The sequence below is a fragment of the Podarcis vaucheri genome, assembly GCF_965113315.1.
Source record: "Podarcis vaucheri genome assembly, chromosome: 6".
NCBI classification, from domain to species: Eukaryota; Metazoa; Chordata; class Lepidosauria; order Squamata; family Lacertidae; genus Podarcis; species Podarcis vaucheri.
This window is the reverse complement of record NC_138764.1, coordinates 93,798,207-93,817,985: the sequence shown is the minus strand read 5'-3', so window position 1 is coordinate 93,817,985 and position 19,779 is coordinate 93,798,207. Positions and strand designations below refer to the sequence as shown.

Here is a 19,779-nt window from a genome sequence, read left to right as displayed (position 1 = left end):
CCCAGAGAACAAATGAGAATTAAATTATGAATCACAGAAGAGTGACAATAAGAAAAATATTATTCAGAAGATGACAAGAAGCAGCAGGATCAAAACATACAAATGCTGTGTAAAGTATGAAGTAACAAGGTGCCCATGGAAAATAAACTGCAACACAAGTTTTACTGATATTATTAGCAGTTAATTGTATTTGTTCCAGCAGTGACCTCTGACTGGAGCACTTCAAACCAAAACAGCAAAAAGTTATAGCATAACTGCTATTTGACATTCTAACACCCAATATAATTGAGAATTGGGTAATCTTTCCATTTTCTAACTTTTGACAAACCAGGAAGTCAGCTGCTCTCCATATGCTTGTATATTAACAGGATTATTCAAAACTGAATCTGATGTGCACTGCAGAGAAATTCTTTAAAAAGAGACATAAAGGAAAAGCTTACAGCTAGGAAAATGGAAACTGGATAATTTCAGACAATATTACTCCCCTTCTTCCTCAATATTGTCCATTTTTCTTGCTTTAGGTTTCTAAGGAATCAACAGCTAAACAGACAAACCACTTATTTCCCTATGCTTTGACAGTGGCGGTTTGCCCTTTTATGGCCATCACTGAACACTCTTAAGCTTTTTTATTTTTGCTTTTTCTGGCAGCAGCAGAGATGAATCAATCATTCACCTTACCGAGGACCTTCAGAAGAAGCCAATCATATATATCGGGGTAGCCAATATGATGTTTTCCAGATGTTTAGGACTACAACTCCCATCATTTCTGGCCAATGGTCATGCTGGCTGGGGCTCATGGGAGCTGTAGTACAAAACATTTTGAGGGCACCATATATTGGCTACTGCTTGTGCATACACAAACACACACATGCATGTTAATGCATACGAAAACCCAAGAGCTGCCCAAATGAAGCAAAGGTAAAACACCAGATTAGCTCTAACATACTACTGAAAAGTGTAATATTTTTATACACTTACTTAAACAAATCAGGATTATTCTTGGATCTAATGTCTTTGTCCTTGAATATTGACCTAGTTGCCTGACATCCTGAATATTCAAGGATTTTCTTTAGTAAATGTTATTAAAAATAAATAAAATGAAATAAAACCTGCATGCTTGAGTTGCTTTTATGACAAACAAGTCTGTAATCCCTCCACAAGTGACTCTGGAACCTGTGAGTTGGTGAAAATCTGCATCAATTTTGTATAGCACTTAAGTACACATTTCTCCACTCAAGCCCTTGTTCTTGGAACTTTATTTCTTGGCATTAAATTACACTGTAGCAAATGGTTTTTCAAGTTAACTGGCCCAATACAGTAATTTCAAAAGATCAGGTGGGGGCACTGATTCATTTAAATAGCAGCAGCAGCACCATGTGCACAAATAATCATTCATATGCTTACAGCCATCTTTCCACTGAAATTAAGCAGCAGCTTAAAATGTACAGTGGTCCCATTTTATACCAGAAAAAACTTTTTCAGGGGGTAGGGGGAGTGTATACACGCAACCCCCGATCGGGGGGGGGGGGGGTTGCATTGCGTTCTGGAGCATGTATAAGCCTGCCCTGTTACACTCTCGCTCCCCCCTTTCCTGCCGTTCCGGGTTCTCGAAGAAGCACGTGCGCCTGGTCACACATGCAAAATGGTTGTTGCCTGTAATTATTTAATTTATCATCAAGTTCTCCAGCAGGCTGAAATTTAATATAATCAATATTATGTGACCATTGGAATTCCTGAAAAGGACTAAGTTTTCCAAGTATTCCAAAGCAATAATGCAGCAAATAAAAACTTAGCTGTCACAGAAAAATACTCTGATTCAAAATTATTTTACCTGCCATACCAGCCTTATGAGTACCATTTCAGGGCTGTCTAAGACTGAAACATATGTAAACCGTTTTTTTTTGTTTTTTGTTTTTTTTTAAATACCGGTACTTCTGTGTGCTGGTGCACTTAATGTCATTTTTTAAAACAAAGACCTTGTGCTAATTTTTGTTACATTGCTAGACTCAAAGATATGTCTAAGGACACTATTGACAGTCTCACAAGTCAAAATTCCTCACTTAGACTGTACCATTATTTATGTGTCTTGGGAGTCTTGAAGGATGCAGCAGGCACAGATAATTATCTTATGGAGTCTTGACTACAGATAGGAGCAAGCAGAATTGGCCTATTTAATCGCCCACTAGAGAATATAGCAAGTGAAAGGTAGTTCATTTATCATTATTCTGATTTTGATCTCACCACAAATTCCCAAAACTAGAATATCTGTTCAATCTAACATGACTAGTAAGATAGCCTTATCACTAGTGAACGCTAGTGGTCTTACTTTGCATAACTGGGGCTCCACACAGAATTGTCACAGAAAGCTACAAGGTTGCCTTATATCAAGTCAAGACTATGTCTACAGTGACTGGCAGCAGGCCTCCGTGGTTTCATACCACAGCATTTCTCAGCCCTAGCTGGAGATGCCAGTGCCTGAGCCTGGAACCTTTTCCATGTGAACCATGCGTTCTACCACTGTATTAAGCAACTATGGACCATCTCCACAGACCTCCTGCTAACCCTTGCATCTCATGGCTTTCTGGTTCCATTGCTTGCAAGTTCTCCCTCTCCCTGCGTGTGTCAACTGAGGATAACACTTCCGTGCATCAACGAAGTGAACTTTAGTCCATGAGAGTTGATGCCTCACTGTTTGTTTGTCTTTAAAGTCTCTCTATTGGCTTTACTGGTCAGACTACACCACTTGAAGAGTTATCTAAAAAAGGCGCATTTTAAGTCATAAGCAGATGCAGCCAAAGTTACTATACATTAAATGGAAATAAACTCTGCCAAGCCGTAAACCTATGACAACTTAAGCAACGAAGCCCACAAAACACAAAGTTAAACCATTTCTGTCCTCCATGACAAGTGCCATAAATATGAGCTGCAACATGTGGTAGTAAATAGAGGTATTTATAGCCCATTTCATGCACTATTTCTTAAAATAGATGCTACAGATAATATTTATTTATGAAGGCATCTGTGTACATAGCATACTACAGAGGTAATATAAACAAGGGACAAGCCCAGGGTTCAGCAAAAAAATTTTTAGCCGCTGTCCCTCAGACCTTGTGGCAGGCCAGAGAAGCAACACGGTAGGGGGGAGCTGGAAGAAGAGGCAGGGGAAGCCAGTCGATGCGTTTACCTTCCCAGGGGTGTAATCCGTAGTGCATTTCATCTCAGTGGGTTTGAGCAGTTCTTCAGGCGCTGAACAAGCGGCCTTGAAACAATTGCGGCTTACTTGCGAGTAAGTGTGTCTTTAGGGCTCTTAGTGTCCGTGCATCCAATGGCAGGGCGGGGTGCGGCTACGCACCAAGATGCGGCGCCTCCTGGCAGCGCAGGTGGAAACTGGCGGGGAAGGGAAAGCAGACTTCCGGAGCCGGTGAGGCGGGAGGAGGTGGAGCCGGTGGTAGACATTGCCTTGCCTCCTTGCAAGGAGAGGAAGAGTCTGAGTGGCGGCGGCTCTGCCAATCAGATGCCGTGCCTGGTTTACCTCAGCGTGGCGCAGGGACGTCTCTGCCAATCAAACAGCGCTGAGATAAACCAGGCGCGGCAATTGAGTGGCAGAACTGCCACCGTTCAACCTCTTCCTCCTGTCACCATCGCTGGGAGTCTTGGCTTCACGGCAGGTTGTAGCTTCGCAGCGTGGGCCAGATTTACGACCCAGGTGGGCCTGATAGGGCCCGTGGACCTTAGGTCTGCTGACCCCTGGACAAGCCCCTCTCATGGGCAGGGGACAGGGGGAACAATAAACCAAAGCAGAGGGGCAAAGAGGGACAAATGCAAAGAAACAGACCCAGCTTTTATTTGTATTTAAACTTCATTTCAGTTGGGCATGAAGAGTAAGGGATTATTTTCAAGGCATAACAGAAACAGAGTTTTGAACTGCAGTACAGTAGTACCTCGGGTTACAGACGCTCCAGGTTACGCGATTTCGGGTTGTGCACCGTGCCAAACCCGGAAGTACCGAATGGGTTACTTCTGGGTTTCGGAACTTTGCGCATAAGCACCAAATCGCAACCCGCGCATGCGCAGTGCTGTGGGTTGCGAACGCGCGTCCCGCATGGATCACGTTTGCAACCTGAGGTTCCACTGTATGAATATAATGTGATATATAATTACACATACTTTAAACCATGCTGAAATTAACTGTACTTGCATACACATAGCGGATGAGAGATCTGTAACCATAAGAATGAATAGATGATACTTAATCACACCTGATTAAAGGGACGCGGGTGGCGCTGTGGGTTAAAGTCTCAGCGCCTAGGACTTGCCGATTGAAAGGTCGGCGGTTCGAATCCCCGCGGCGGGGTGCGCTCCCGTCGCTCGGTCCCAGCGCCTGCCAACCTAGCAGCTCGAAAGCACCCTCGGGTGCAAGTAGATAAATAGGGACTGCTTAATAGCGGGAAGGTAAGCGGTGTTCCGTGTGCTGTGCTGGCTCGCCAGATGCAGCTTGTCACGCTGGCCACGTGACCCGGAAGTGTCTGCGGACAACGCTGGCTCCCGGCCTCTAGAGTGAGATGAGCGCACAACCCTAGAGTCTGTCAAGACTGGCCCGTACGGGCAGGGGTACCTTTACCTAATCACACCTGAAAATTTAACCTTTCAGTTATTCCTCAAAAAGCATGAATTCTCAGCACACTTGCTTAATACGCTCTTCCCCATGAAGTGAAACCAGCATGATCTCTGGTACTGAACACTTCCTCCATCATCATCACAGACAACAATGCCTTAACTAGGAAATTTTGCTTTTTTAAAAAAATCACAATTTCCTTTATACTGGATATAAAGGACCACTACACAACATGGTAATCGTCCAGTTTAGATGTTACCTTCTATGTTAACAGTTACCTCATTCACTGTAGCTGAATACTGACAATGGTCTGGACCAGACCCTCTTATCCTTTGGTGATAGTCTCAAAATCAGAAACTTTCACTTCCATTTTCAATTAGCCATGGATTAATCATTATGTCCAAACCCTATTAACTGCAGTTTAGAAAAACAATTAACTTCAAACTGATTTATGAAGTTGCCTTGTTTCCCTGAACCATAGTTCAGACTAACCACAGTTTGTCCAGGTTCAGACTTAACAAAGTGTATTAAACCAAAAAATAGAAGCAAAAGCTTCCAGTCTGCTCCTTCTGACCATGCCAGAGGAGAGGTAATCAGATGAACCTGAGGTACATGGTGGCAAAAACCACAGGCCTCACCAATACTTTCCCAAGCTGGCCCCCACAAGGCTCCCATACACCACCTATTCCAATAAGGACCAAGGGATATAAAGACGGGGGGCACGGAAGAAAGTGAGATGAAGGGAGAAGTAGAGGAGGTGAGGAGAACAGCAGAGAAACAGGGACAAGATACGGCACCAGTTTGTGATGCTGACTTGTTTTCACTAAATATAGTTAAGATTAACTATGGTTTAAGGTTTGGTCAACGTGGTAAGCACGGTTAATCTAAAACAGAAGTGGAAGCTTTCTATCTCCTGTCATGGGGGAAAGAGTAATGTGCAAGCTGAAGAGGAGGAGAGCCATATTCTCTAAACGATGGTTTAGAATATAGCCATTATTTTTGCACTGGATCTCTTCCATACTGCACTTATTTCCCTATTTCTACCCTAGTCACTTTGAGTTCTTCCATTACGCATGAACCAATTCCCTACATATTTGCCATATGCAGCATAGCACAATTCATGTCTGTATCATACTGCTTGAAAGAAAAGTAATCAGTAACAACTTCCTATCTGAGTGGAAATTTGTCGTTAATCATTTTTTTAAGCAAGCAAATGTAAAAACTATTCAAAATTTATTTTAATAAAATTTAATTATTTGGGCTTTAAAATATTTAGACCAACTATTTTTAAAAAGTACATAAATGTTTCAGGTTGTATACCACCTCTCATTTAGACTATGTTTAGAAAAACAAACAGAATGGAATTTTGTAAAAGTAGATACACACTTTTTCCCCTGGCTTAACTATTCAGGGGCTACCATAATTGAACAATGTAAAACAGGAAGTGACAGCTTTGTATACTTGGAGATCACAACAGTGTAATGTGAAAATCAAAATCAGCATAAAAACACCAGGAGTCAGATTTTTTTTGATTTTTTTTTAAACATGAAGCCCCTGAAAAAGGACACAATAATAGACAGGTCTTACAGCTTGAAAGGTGAGCCGTGATGGGGCCAGCTGGACTTCCTTTGGCGGAATATCTATTTCCTCAGGGCCACCACAGAAACAGCCCTGGCTTACTTGTCATATTTCAGACGTAAGGAGCATTATCACAATGGATTGCCAATGGCCAAGACTAATCTTACAATTTATAAAGCAGGAAGCAGTAGAACTTTTTGTTTTATCATCCCTTCAGAAAATTTGACTACCATGGGCCAAATAAAATTAGGCCACATTTCACTTCAGTGAAAACTTAGCTATAAAACCATGCCAATTAAGCCCTACAACCAGCTCTCTTAACGGAAAAGCAAGTTATAGAATTTTTCAGAAGTGAAACGATTGACCATTGCAATAGGATAAAAGGTTACAGTCTGGACAAATGGAAGATGCTGTATTCATCCCAAGTCCTAAATTTGCCATTTTTACATACAGAAGTTTGGCAAAACCATTAATCTCTGCAGCTTTCAACTATCCTGACAGATGAGCATGTATCTAAAGCCAGCAAGAATAGCCTTTTTGGCATTCTATCTTCACTGAGACTCCATCTGAACTCAGTATTCCAGATCAAACCTAGGAGTTTTTTGTCTCTTAAAAGGAAAAGCGATATACCTGAGAATTACTGGAGTTCATCAGAAGCTGTAGCACAACAACAAAAGCAAATACTAGCTTGGCCTCTGGATTTACTTTCATCATAATTTAATAAGCAACAATTCAATATTTGTTGGACAAAAATGGATAGTTACGTTTTACCAGCTTCATTCTCCTATTAATGAATGAAGCATGCACTCTTAACAAACGTAACTAGAGTTGGGGAAATCTAGTGACTGAGAATGAGTCATTAGGATAATCTACAAATAAAGGAACAGGTTAGAGACATACATGCTTTTTAAACCACTCTGCTTTTTCTATTTCAGTGTGCACTTTAACCTCTTTAAGCCTGACAAAATAACACTGCCCAAAGTGAATAGACTGCCCAAGTGTAGAACTAATCTGTTCTACAAAATGTCATTGAATCTTTTAATAACAATGGTGTTCTCAACAAACAACTGATAGCATTCTTGCTCATCCTTCCCTTATGGAATCTCAGTCCCTGAAGTTCTCAAATTCTCACCACATTATTCTACTGCTCTTCTCAAAGAAATATTTTCCAATTCTTTAACATAAAACTATCTTACTTTACATTTAAACACCTTGCTTCTTGCCCTAACGTCTTGTATTCTCTAGGAAAGGGGGTCACACATACCAAAGATACAACAGAATGAATGTGGCAAATGACAATTGGTCATTCACTCAGGCTTAAGAGCAAGCAATTCAACAGAAGAGGGATTGAAAAGGTTTGCTATTGGAACTCTAACAAACGGGGGGGGGGGAATGTGTGATTTTAAAGGGTGGGGGTGGAATCCCTGTAAATATATGGAGTTGAATTCAACTAATTATACTTGGAGGAGACTGAAATCAATGGGCATGGATAATTTAAGTCCACTGATTTCAGTGGATCTATCCCAGATATAACATACCTGGATTCCAACATTAGGCAATAACCATGCCGAAAAGAGAGGACCTATAATCTATCTACCAATTTGAGCTCCTCCTTCTTGAACTGTGGCCCTCAAAACTACCATTCAGTGTTGGCATGGGCCTGAACCACCCTGAACATATGTCTCCTGTTTAACTTTTGTGAATGGCTGGCAATAGCAGCATACATTCGTTTACCTAGTCACTCTTCAAATGTTACCTCAAATGCATGGATTACAGACACATTTCCCTCTCCATAATATACTTGCATCCTAATCTCGCCAAATGAGAAAAACCCCCACTTAACTCACACATCTTCACTTTAGCAACCGACATGCACCTTTCCTCTTTTCCCATGGTTACAACTTCCTGTCCCTATTGTCTACGTAACTTAAATATCCACAAACTTTTCCTTCCCCACTGCCAAGGGCAGTTATATAACAAGTGATATATATATGTTATATAATGTGATGTTAGATATCCAAGGATGGTAAATGAAGATATACTTGCATGGAGTTATTTATTTCTAAGCTATTTCTGCAAATTTCCCCTGGAAAATGGCATCTTGTCTCTCAGTTTCTTAAACCCAACTGAATTTCACGATTATAGATGAAATTTCTTCTTGTCAAAGGGCAACGTCTCAAAACCACTCACCAACTATTCATTGCTTCTTCTGCTTTCCCAAGCATAGCTTGAAAAAGACGTCCTGGGAATTTCACTGGCTGTAAAAGTATCACGCGGGGCAAGAAAAGAGAAGGAGGCAGGCCCTACAGGTATGCAGATTGCAGAGACTGGTAGGGCCATGTGAGAACTGGGAGGTGAACGCTTTTTGAGAGGTTAGGGTACAGTCTAATTTTACAGGTACTTACAAAGTTTTGGAAAAATGTAATGGTCAGCCCACTGATCAGGCAAGATGCTAAACTTAGCAAGTGCCTCTGCATACACCATGCCAACACAAGTTGTAATTGGGTGTGAAATGCCTAGGTCTCTTTTGAAAAACAGCTGCAAAAATATTCAAATCTAATCCTGAAATCTATGCATTTTGTTCAATTACTTTAAGAGCAACACTGACTGAAATGGGTAGGTTCTGAGTACTGCAAATGAATCGCACTGAAGCAAGGAAAAATTGCCTGACTTTCTCCAGACTACCCTATATCAAACAGCAACCAACAAATGACATTTAAGAATGCATCAGTTCTTCCTCCACAGCCCAATCAAAGCTATTGTCATGGACAACTTGAAACATGACAGAATAGACAGAGTCTCTAAAAGACAAACTATGCCCTTCCTTTTATCAATAGCCCAAACTTTGGTTCACTAACCCTAACTAAGATCATAACATCTCTAGATATACCCCTTCTATGCAGATTACTTTGGGGGCTGAACTGCAAATAACATTTCTATAAATAGCAAAATCCAAGACAAGGGTCAAATGAATTGTTATGGACTGACAAACAAACAACAAAAACAAAAACCAGCAACACATTAGGGTAGTAAATACAAATATAGAAAAGGCACTAATTCCCCAGCCTTTTATGTATAATGCAGGGTATCCTACCCTTTGGAAATGTCATGATATCAACTGAATGGGAACAGTCTTTAAAGACTACTTATTAGGGCTGGGCGATATATCAATATATTGACCAAAACCGGTTTGAAGTTCACACCGTGATAACTGTTTCATAATATCTGACCTCGCAAAATATTGTTAATCACAATGTGTGTGAGGGCTAGGCAATATCTGGTTTTCAACATCGTGATATATCACTAGCTAAACACTGCAATGTTATTACCAGCTAAACATAATATTCATCGCCATACTTTGGACTGTCCTGAATGCCACCATTCGGTAGCGAAGTCCCAAACCAAAACTCTTGTTTGGATGCATTTTGGCTTGCCTGCTGATGAAAGTGACCATGAGGTGATTGATATTATCATCATTTATCAGTTTTAGACCCTTAAGTAGTAGCAGTTGCCAGGACATTGTCCTGTTTGCCTTTGCATAGTTCCTTCCATATTTCAGATATCGTGATATATCTAGACATCATGATGTTTAGCTGGTGATATATCACAATATTGAAAACCAGATATTGCCCAGCCTTACCGTTTATATGAAGCTAGGATAAAGCACACTGGAATAATAATTTTTGAAGCTTGGATACTTAAGCAACAGCTACATTCTAGTAAAAAAGAAGACACTAATTTAGGCTTTCAAACACCCTGGCATAGGAACAGACACCCTGGCAGTTTATTTCATTATTGTTGTTATATTTCTATTCAGATTTCTCACTAAGGCTTTTTTGGGGAACCAAGGATGCCATTCTGAACACAGATTGCTTAAATCTCACTTCTGTGAAGCTGCCTAAATGTATAGGAGTGTACACTGAGTAAACTGATCAAGAGCCATATATTCTCCAATGAAAAGGGGAAGGAATCTGGATCCTAAACTAAAAGGCCACAGTAATTGTAGTCCATTGACTTCATATCCATTGACTTCATGATCCATCATCAAACATGGCATCCTCTTAACAATGTTGTTCCACGTAACGGATCTGAACAAGAACATTGTGAGGCATATTCTCAGATTTCGCTCCCCAGCTTTATTATCCCATTCCTCTCAAGTTGCACCAAAAGCCCAAACTGTTCACTAACATACGCTAACTCGTGATTTCTACTATGAGGAAACCAATTCTGAAGAGTTTCTTTCCCCAACATTTTAAGGGTCCAAAAGTCAAGTAATATGACATACAGCTTCCTACTGCCATTCCACCAACTTCTCACTCTATCATGTACACATACATCCAGGCACCGCATCACATATGGCTAAGTACAGAAACGGTAGTACATTTTTGGTGGGCTAACTTGCAATTAGCAGTAATTGGCTAAATTTTGGAGCAGCTTGTTAACGTCCAAGAACCAGCTGTAACTGAAACACTACAAATAATACATTGAACTAACATATGTACACTAAATCTATACTACATTAAAATCCTATTATTCACGTGATAATAGGTAAGTATTGAGGACTGCATAACTTTTCGGAAGATGCGAGAGCGCCTCTTACTCGTCCATACTGACATACTTCTAAATGAGTTTCAGTTAAGCAGTATTTTATTATTAGTTTATTATTTATTTTCTTTTATTTTGTTTTCTACCTATCCTTTTACAGCAAGCCTTCAAAAGATGGCATACAACAGAAATTCAATTCCCGCCATCTCCAGTTAGGGTTTGTTTAGAGCAGGCTTGTCCAACTTCCAAGAGACTGCGATCTACCTGTTGGCCATCCCTGGTTTAGAGCAACATGAATGAAGAGGAACAAGCCGCAGTATGCCTCAGGTTCTCCTTTTTACTTAACCAAAGTTTGTTGTGTGGTCTGAACTGGCAAACTGCGGGTAACATTAAATTGAAATCACAGTTACTGAAGATGGCTTGTAAAAACTAACCATGGTTAAGCTCAACCACAGTTCCAGGTCCAGATAACATGGTCAGCACTGGCAAATGGTTTTACATTTTGTCTGTTATAATATAGCAGTAGAAAATAATCAAAAGCTGACGCAAAAGTATGTGAACTAGTTCTCCTGGATGAATGGGAGAAGTGAGGAAAACCAAAGCTCACTATGATTCACTCCTACTCATTCCCGCTGTCCCAACCAATGTTTACCAAGACATACAGATGCTGTAGAGTGAAGGGCAGATGGGGTTCATCAACCTGGGATGGTAGCTCATCTAGAAGGAAAACTCTGATCTTAAACCTCCACTGCTTTATGGGACATCTTTGGGAGAGGAAAAGGCTAAGGAGTAAAGCCTAAACAAATCTGAAATGGAGTCCCTAAGGCAATTGGATGGTGCCTTGTACACTTCTTCCAGCAGCTCCTGTTGCCAAAAGTATTCCTCTGCTTTCCTTTGGACCACATCAGCAAGGCCGAGAGGAGGGTCTTGTCGCCTGGGCAGTCTAGGACCTCCATACACACTGCCCAGACTTATGCCCCGGGGAGTTCACTTCGGTGACTTCACCCCTAGAGGCGCACTCCACTGTCTCTTGAGACAGATGGATGCCAATACATATGCTAGGACTTCAGGCTGCCTTTGCTGAATTCTCAAACAAAATTATTTCTGAAATAGAAATAAATGTTCAAAACTTCCTTATTATAAAACAAATCAGATTATTGAAGGCAACTAAGTATGAACCAAAAGCAGAAGAGCTACATATCAAAATCTCGTGACTGAAGAAGTCTTTCCACATTGGTGTGTAGGTAGTACATTTTTCTTCTGAACTAACAGCTGGACCCAGGTCCAATATTTTTCACAAGGCTACCCCAATGAATCTGTTATAAATTACACAATAGTTACTACTGTTTTTCTACTAGCCACTAACTGGGGGGATGTGAAGCTACAGCACTGAATACTTGTAGCACTAGTGAAAAAGATGAATTCCAGGGTGGGGTTGATTAGAAAAGAGAATGAAAATAAGACTGTGACTATGCTAAAGCCTTTATTAGCCTATAAATCTACAGTGATCTGGAATATTATGTTCCATTCTGATCACCCATTCTTCTAGAAGGAAATAGCAGTCAGAAAAGATGCAAGGCAATCAAGAGCACCTATTTGGCAACAAAAAAGTGAGAGCATTTGGGGATTTCAACCTTAGAAAAGAAAAACACTGGGGGGTAGAGAGAATATGATAAACAATTGTATTGACATTTATTTTCTCTCTCTCTCACTTCCCTAACCTGGAGTGACCAAAACGAACTGGGCATTGATTCAGGGTAGATAGAAGTACTTCTTCACAAACACACAATAGATTTATGAATTGCTGCCACAATATAGATGAGAGGTTGCCAATTAGCTTAAAGGTAAAGGTAAAGGTACCCCTGCCCGAACGGGCCAGTCTTGACAGACTCTGGGGTTTGTGCGCCCATCTCACATCTATTGGCCGGGGGCCAGCGCTGTCCGGGGACACTTCCGGGTCACATGGCCAGCGTGACAACGCTGCTCTGGCGAGCCAGAGCCGCACACGGAACGCCGTTTACCTTCCCGCTGGTAAGCGGTACCTATTTATCTACTTGCCCCCGGGGGTGCTTTCGAACTGCTAGGTGGGCAGGCGCTGGGACCGAGCAGCGGGAGCGCACCCCGCCGCGGGGATTCGAACCGCGACCTTTCGATCGGCAAGCCCTAGGCGTTGAGGCTTTAGCCCACAGCGCCACCCGCGTCCCTGCCAATTAGCTTACCTTGCTTTAAAAGGGAATTAGACAAATTCACAGGCAAATATCTCAATGATGATTAGCTAAAAAGAACCACCTTGTTCAGAAGCTGAGTACTGGGGAAGGGGGTAGAGAAAGAGAGGAACTACCATGGAAGTCCAAAACTGTTTTTCAATTGTCTGCACCACTTCAGTTTCAAGACTATTTTGCTATGCAGTACCTTTTGTCCCAGATGGGAGCAGATATTTGGGCCCTGCCCAGATACTACCCCAAAAAGTGACTTGGGGTATTATTGTGGAATACTGTAATGATAGTAGAATTCTGAAAAAAGATAGTAAGCCTTGAAATTCCAATTAAGAAATATGTACTTAAGACTGGGTCATACATCTTTCTCTACTAACAATGGAATGCCAAACCAGGATATTAACTAAATAATTCTTAAGTTGAATAGGTTTTGCTTGACAGGGAACAATATAGTCAATGCTTGGCCCATCCAAAGTGACAATGAAACAGAGAGAGAACCAAAAGCTTCTTATTTTATCTCAAATCTGGAAACCAAAATTCCTGAAGCAACCCTTAATACTTCTTCATAAAGTGCATTCAGTTTACTTTGAAAGAAAACACTGAGCCTACTACAGAGGAAGTTAGATGTCAGCCATATTGTGAGAGAAACTGCAGCAAAACTTCGCCTTCATAAAGCCTGACAAATGAAACCTTGATGCAATCAGTTAAGAAGCAGGCTCCCTCGCATATTTGAAAAGTTCAATCACGATACTCTCAAACTAAACACTACCCTTTCCCCCTAAAAAGACAAATCCTCAAGGAGTCACATTCAATTACACCAGAACTCACAAATATACTTATAATCAATCATGCACATAACTTCAAATAATGTGGTAGGAATATAGATGCACTTACTCTGCATTAAATCCGTTCACATGCAAGATCCGCATTTGTTTGACAATTGTGCTTTTACCAGATTCACCAGCACCTAAAAACAAAAAAAGTAAATCAATTTCAGAAGGAAGTAAAATAAATTCTGGGGCACACGAGTCGCTTCAAGAGGCAAAATCCATGAACCTAGGTTACTCACCACAAGACTGAAAACTGAAAGGAAAAAAAGCAGTAATTGCCACTGGAAACTGTAGCTGCAGCTAAAAATAAATGTCCAGCTGAAGTCATGTGTCGGAGCTGAAGCATGAAATATTTCACTATCCATTTTTCCCCCAGTTGTCTGCATCAAACAAGCAGAATGGGGAAACTAAGGCAGAGACAAGTTTAGTATTCTGAAGGGAAACGGGAGTTGCCTCAACAACGACTACTTCAAAGTGGGGGGGGGGGGAAGAGAAAGGAGCAAAGCCAATTGTGTCTGTAAAACCCTGATGTCTTTAATCACACCACCAGCCAGTTCAACACACTGAAACAGAGAACATGGTGCCATTTGAGAGAGGAGAACCCCTGCCACCATTCTGCTACAGCGATGCCTAAGAGCCCCCTCCTGCTCCCCACCTCTCATCTGCATCCTGGAAGCAGCTTCCCATCACCTCCACATGCTCTACGCCCCATGCACATACCCACCAAGCTGCACATCAAGTCTGCATTTTGAAAATACCATCTTGTTCACTCCCATGAGAAGACGTCCTTCATTCTGCGCCCTACAACTAACCCTTCTCTTTTCTCCCACTCCACACACAAGAAAGCCCCTTTTCTCCCCATCCAGTCGGCATGTTGCACCCACTCAGTCTGCACAGTGAAGGGCTTGAACCATGAAATCTGACTGAGATATTCAGGCACTCCAGCCACTAGCTTTCAATATTTCTATATAAAAGCTGGCGTTTTCTCTTTCCCCCTTTGCAGGAAATCAAGTCCTGCCATGGTGATGCAGACACACAGATGCTCTAGCATCTTTGGGTAGTTTATTTCCATATACAGCTCTCACAAGCCCCAGAAAAAAGAGAAATTTAGGAAACCTAAGCAAGGCAGGGATCATGAAGGCATCATTTGTGTTTCTTCAATGCCAGGCTTTCCCCGGTACTCAATGACAGCACAAGCCTCCATTTTGAGTCTCGTACACAAAACTAAATTTTAGCAGCTATATATCAAAAGTATATTTTTCTGGGGAAGTCTATCCTGTCTCCCTTCTCTTTCATGTTTTCAAATTCCACAGCAACCTAACTCCTTCCTTCACTCCAACACACTATTAAAACTACTTAAACTCTGAACATTTTAATGCCAGACATGAAATCTTCACTCCTACCCCATTCTTTATAAATATTGGTGGAAAACAGGTTCAGAAAGATTTCACCAGGACAGATAAATAACTGCATATAGCACTCGCCAGTCACAGAGCTGTAATAGGTCAAAAATAAGCAAAAATCTATCATACCAAGCATAAAGAGAGCTCATCAAAAGTGAGGGTGTTTTCCCCGACCTTCCACCATGAAGATGCAGGGGACAGCTAAAACTATCAACCCCGCAAAACTTAAGCAAATACCAATTTAAATTCCTACCCTATTCCTGAAATTCCCAGCAGCTATCTATAACTATTGTATTTTCTCTCATACTGTGTTTTTCATTTAAAAAACACACTAAACAGTTATCACTGATATGTCAGTCAAATGCATACATGATTTGAGAAACCACACTAAGGACTTCTAAAAGTCCTATGAACAAGCTTTTAAGATGAAATGTGTTTTTTCCATTGCATTATTCTTAACATGTTCACCACATAACACATTATTACTAGTACTGTGCACTTGTGCTTTCATTTCTGGATTTTATAGTACTTACACTACTACACCACAGATTTCTTGTCATTCTCTGTATGACTTAAGGACTGCATGTAACTACAGTTTTTAAGCCACCACATCTGGGCAAATCAAATTTAAGACACATAAGGAACCCATGTTTTAATTATGAAGAGCCAAGCTATTTTCTAACTACTTGAAGCTTAAACAAATGCATATAAATGTCTATAAGCTTCTGTTCTGGATATTTAAGCTGCAAAACTGATTTCCACAACAGTTTTAAATACAAGTTACATGGGATTGAGCACAACTGATTTAAACAGATTTACTTCCAACTATGCATTCTTAAGATCGCACACATGCATCGGGCAGACATTAAATCAGGTATTTTCCTCAAATTTATGTGCCAGAAGGGACCTGGATAATCACTTCAATGCAGAAAATGTTGCTATAATTATTCAACTTGTATTTTAGACCTCTTCCTTTCTTAAAATCAATGACTTAAAGACTCTCTTCACTCAACAGCTCACTGAGTCCCATGTTCACTATTCCAATCACCAACACCACCTAAAAACATGGATCATAGCAAACTAGGTTCTCCTCTAAAAAAATACAGGCCACTCAAAAGCAATACTCCAGTACCATTAGATACTACAATATCACACAAACTGCGTGTCTGAAAACAGAATATTCATTTTACGTTGAGGTCTTTGGGAAGTGTTTTAAACCAAGTGTGTATCTGCTGGAAAAAACACACCAAACAAATAGGCCAGCATTTGGTATTAATCTATATGGAGCCAAAAATGCTCATTCCCCAGCCTCATTTCCCCAATGTTAATGATAACAATAAATGTGACAAAGGGAAGGACGCAAGTCCATCACAGTATTAAAAATAAACCTTTCCTTCCGCTTCCTTCAAAAGCCTCCTTTTCCGAGTCCACATTAAGCCCCCTTTCCTTCCAAGTCCCCAGAAAAGCACCTTAGCCCACCACCACCCCATTTATCCAGAATACACCCCACCTCCAACTCAACAGAATACTGCAAAGCCCCACTCACCTCCACACACTTCCTGTAAGGATTTGTGCATGTATAGCGTTCCCAAACGGGGAAAAGGGTGAGGCTGGATTCTTTTCATACTCCCCGTCCCCCATTCGCTACTATCATCCACTTCAGTCCCCCCACCAAGGGCCCACATGCAGCGACTGCGACCACATTAACTGAAGTGCTGAGCATCCTATGGCCTGCAGCCCCCACCCCCAAAAAAACCCTCTACCTGTACAGGCCCCGACATTACATTCTATGAAAGTGACATTCCACTTAAAACATCACTGACAGCCGCCTCAACCAGTAACAGTTTGAAAAGACCAGAGTGTCTTTTCAACAGTGGTTTGTGCCCTCTTCTCCATGCAGCAGTTACCTATGAAGTACAAGGTGGGGGGGGGGCAGAAACAGGAGGTGGGGAGCCATGTTTGGGGGGGGGCAAGCCAGTCTAAAAAGGGAAATGTATGTTTCTGTCTGTCACCTTAATAATAATACTATTATTCTGTCACCTTAATAATAATAATAATAAGGTAAACCCTAGGAGTAGGGTGAGCTACCAGTTACAACTTATCCACTTTGGGGGGGGGGGTCCCAAGCAGTGGGGGGGGGAGGGAGGTTTAGAGGAAAAGGGCCAACCAGCGTTGTCATCCACCTCAAGGGGTTTCCCTGCTCACCAAGGAACACACCCGTGTCCATGAAACGTATGAAAACGACGTGTTGGGAACAGAAGGGCTCCGGACGCTTTCGAGTGCCTAGCTGGCTCCCCTCCCCCGAGCTGTCACCCCCCCCTGCCAAAAACAAAAACACCCCTCCCCGTTAAAAACACACCCCAGAAGCGTGGCTGCAGTACGAGCAGCCAGCGGCTGAGGGCCCGAGGCCTACTTTCTCCCAGGCCCCTTTTCCCTCGCCGCCAACCCCTGGAGACCCGCTTCCTTTTCCCTTCCTGCCAAGCCGGGGGAGCTTCCCCGAGAAGCCCGCGGGGAAGGCAGGCGAGCGAGCAGGCGGCCTGGCAGGCAGGGCCCCACCTCTCCCTCCTGCTGCCCAGTCACTGCTGGGCCCCGTTATTGCCACCCGTTACCCAGGGAGACCCGGGCCTCGAGAAAGACGTCCGCGCTTCCTTTCCGCTCTCTCCCGCGCCCCCGTGTATGCGGAAGGGGGGGGGGGCGCGCGCTTGGCCTCCTCAACCCCCCCCAAAAAAAAGAGAGACGCCCTCCTCCCCGCTGCCCCCCGGCCGCCCTTACCCAGCAAGAGGAGCCGGTGCGTGGCCCTATAGACCTGCTTGTCCTTCTGCAGCTGCTTCTCGATTTTCTTGTTGGCCTCCCGCTGCGCCTTCTCCTCGTTGCGCTGGTCCTCAGTCTTGCTGTTCCCTAAGCAGCCCATCTTGGGGGGGGGCGGAATGGAAAGGGGGGAAGGGAAGGGGTGGGGAGGAAAGGCCGGGGGTTGGGGGGGTGCAAAGGAGGGGGCACCCGCAGCCGAGAGACAGAGAGAGAGAGAGAGGAAAAGGGAGTGGGGCAGGAAGCAACCGGGTCTCGCTGGAGAGAAGGCGGCTGTGTGTATCTCGGGGGGGGGGGAAGCCTCTCTCCTTCCCCCCCTTTTTTATTCTTTTACTCGCAGCTGCCGCTGTCTAAAGACATGGAGGGAGCGGAGTGCGGAGCCTACTACGGGGTTGGTTGGGGGGGGGGAAGAGGAGGGGAGGGGAGGGGTTGGGGGGGAAGAGAGCGATGACTTTGCTACTGCTCAAGCCGGGCCTCCAACCTCTTTTCTCCCCCACACCTCGACCAGATCCTCTCGCAATGCAGATCCGGAGAAAAAGGAAAAGGGGGGGGGTAGGAATAGAAGAAGACGGGGGTGTAGGGAACGGAGGGAGATTGGCAGTCACGAAAAAAGAAAAAAAAGGGGGGGACCACACTGGCGCGCGGAGGGGGGGGAGAGAGAAATTCTCCGCAGGATCACGGGTTAAAAAAGCTGCCTCCTTCTTCCTCCTTCTCTCCCCCCCCCTTTTCCAACCCCTGCAGCAGTAAAATAATAACAATTGGGTCTTTAAAAAAATATTTCCAGCTTCCACGCCACTTCCAATGGTGGGGGAGGGCGAAATGAGAATATTAAGAGACGTCTCTGTTTCTATATATATATTATATATATAATCCTCCAGGTCCAAGGCGGCGGCGGCGGCAGCAGAGCAGCTTCCAAGCAGAGAAACCTCCCCAAATCCTGGGCACGGAGAAAATCTAGAATTGTCTCTCTTCCTCGCTCCTCTTTTTTCTTCTTCTTCTTTCCCCTCCCTCTCCCTTTGCTTCTTTTTCTTCTTCTTTTTTCTTCTTTCGCCTTCCTCGCTCGCTCTTCTTCCTGCCTTCTCCTTTTGCAGCGCGCGCACGCACGCCGCCGCCTCCCTCTCCAAAAAAGGGCGCAGCGCCCGAAGGGGGTCAAAGCCAACCCTTCGGCTGCTGGCTGGCCAAACGAGTCCCCGCTTTCCTTTCCTGGGCTGGGTTGCGGGGAGAGAGAGGGAAATAGTATCTCTCTCCCCTCCTTTCCCCCTCGATATTCCGCGGCGGCCGCTGTTGTCGCTTCTTCCTCCGCCTTAATGGTGGTTGCCGAGATCCGAGGCCCTCTTCGTTTCCCCCCTCCCTCTCTCGCTTGCGCTGCTCTCTTTCTCTCTCCCTCCCCGCTCGCTTTCCTCCCCGCTTTTCACGTTCGGTTTCCAGACTGCCGAATCCCCTTTGGCTTCCCCTTGCAAACGTGGGGAGCAAAGGGAAGGGAGGAGAAACGAGAGGGGGGGGGGAAGCAAGTGGGATCTCCTCCCCAGTAACTGAAAATAACTCTCCCGATGAGGAGCTTTTATTTACTTCCTTCCCTCCTCCTCTCTTTTTATTGCCTCCCCCATTTTATCTCCCCTCCTCCCTCCCCTTGCATTTATTATTATTATTAGGATTGCGATTGTTGTTGTTGTTATTTTACTGTTGCATTCGACAGAGGAAGGGAAAGGCGAGAGAGGCAGAGACGGGGTGGGGCAAGGCGAACTCACACGGAACCATGGGAACTCAACCATTCACATGATCCCCAA

At 43.3% G+C, this 19,779-nt stretch overlaps 1 protein-coding gene across 6 annotated transcripts in view; it reads right to left on the bottom strand.

Moving 5' to 3' along the window:
* The window catches only part of GNAS (GNAS complex locus), a 182,955-nt gene that overhangs the window by 89,672 nt on the left and 73,504 nt on the right, over window positions 1–19,779 (bottom strand). For 2 of the 6 annotated variants that reach the window (XM_082226296.1, XM_082226298.1), the window contains exons 1-2: window positions 17,960–18,101; window positions 13,849–13,921 (exon numbers count right to left, since the gene is read on the bottom strand). In XM_082226296.1, coding sequence (XP_082082422.1) covers window positions 13,849–13,921; window positions 17,960–18,098 — 212 coding nt within the window. In that variant the 5' untranslated portion in view covers window positions 18,099–18,101. Of the gene's footprint in view, window positions 1–13,848; window positions 13,922–16,733; window positions 17,098–17,392; window positions 17,486–17,959; window positions 18,102–19,779 lie in introns of those variants that run through there. The other 4 variants (XM_082226294.1, XM_082226295.1, XM_082226299.1 and 1 more) reach the window with 3 other exon arrangements.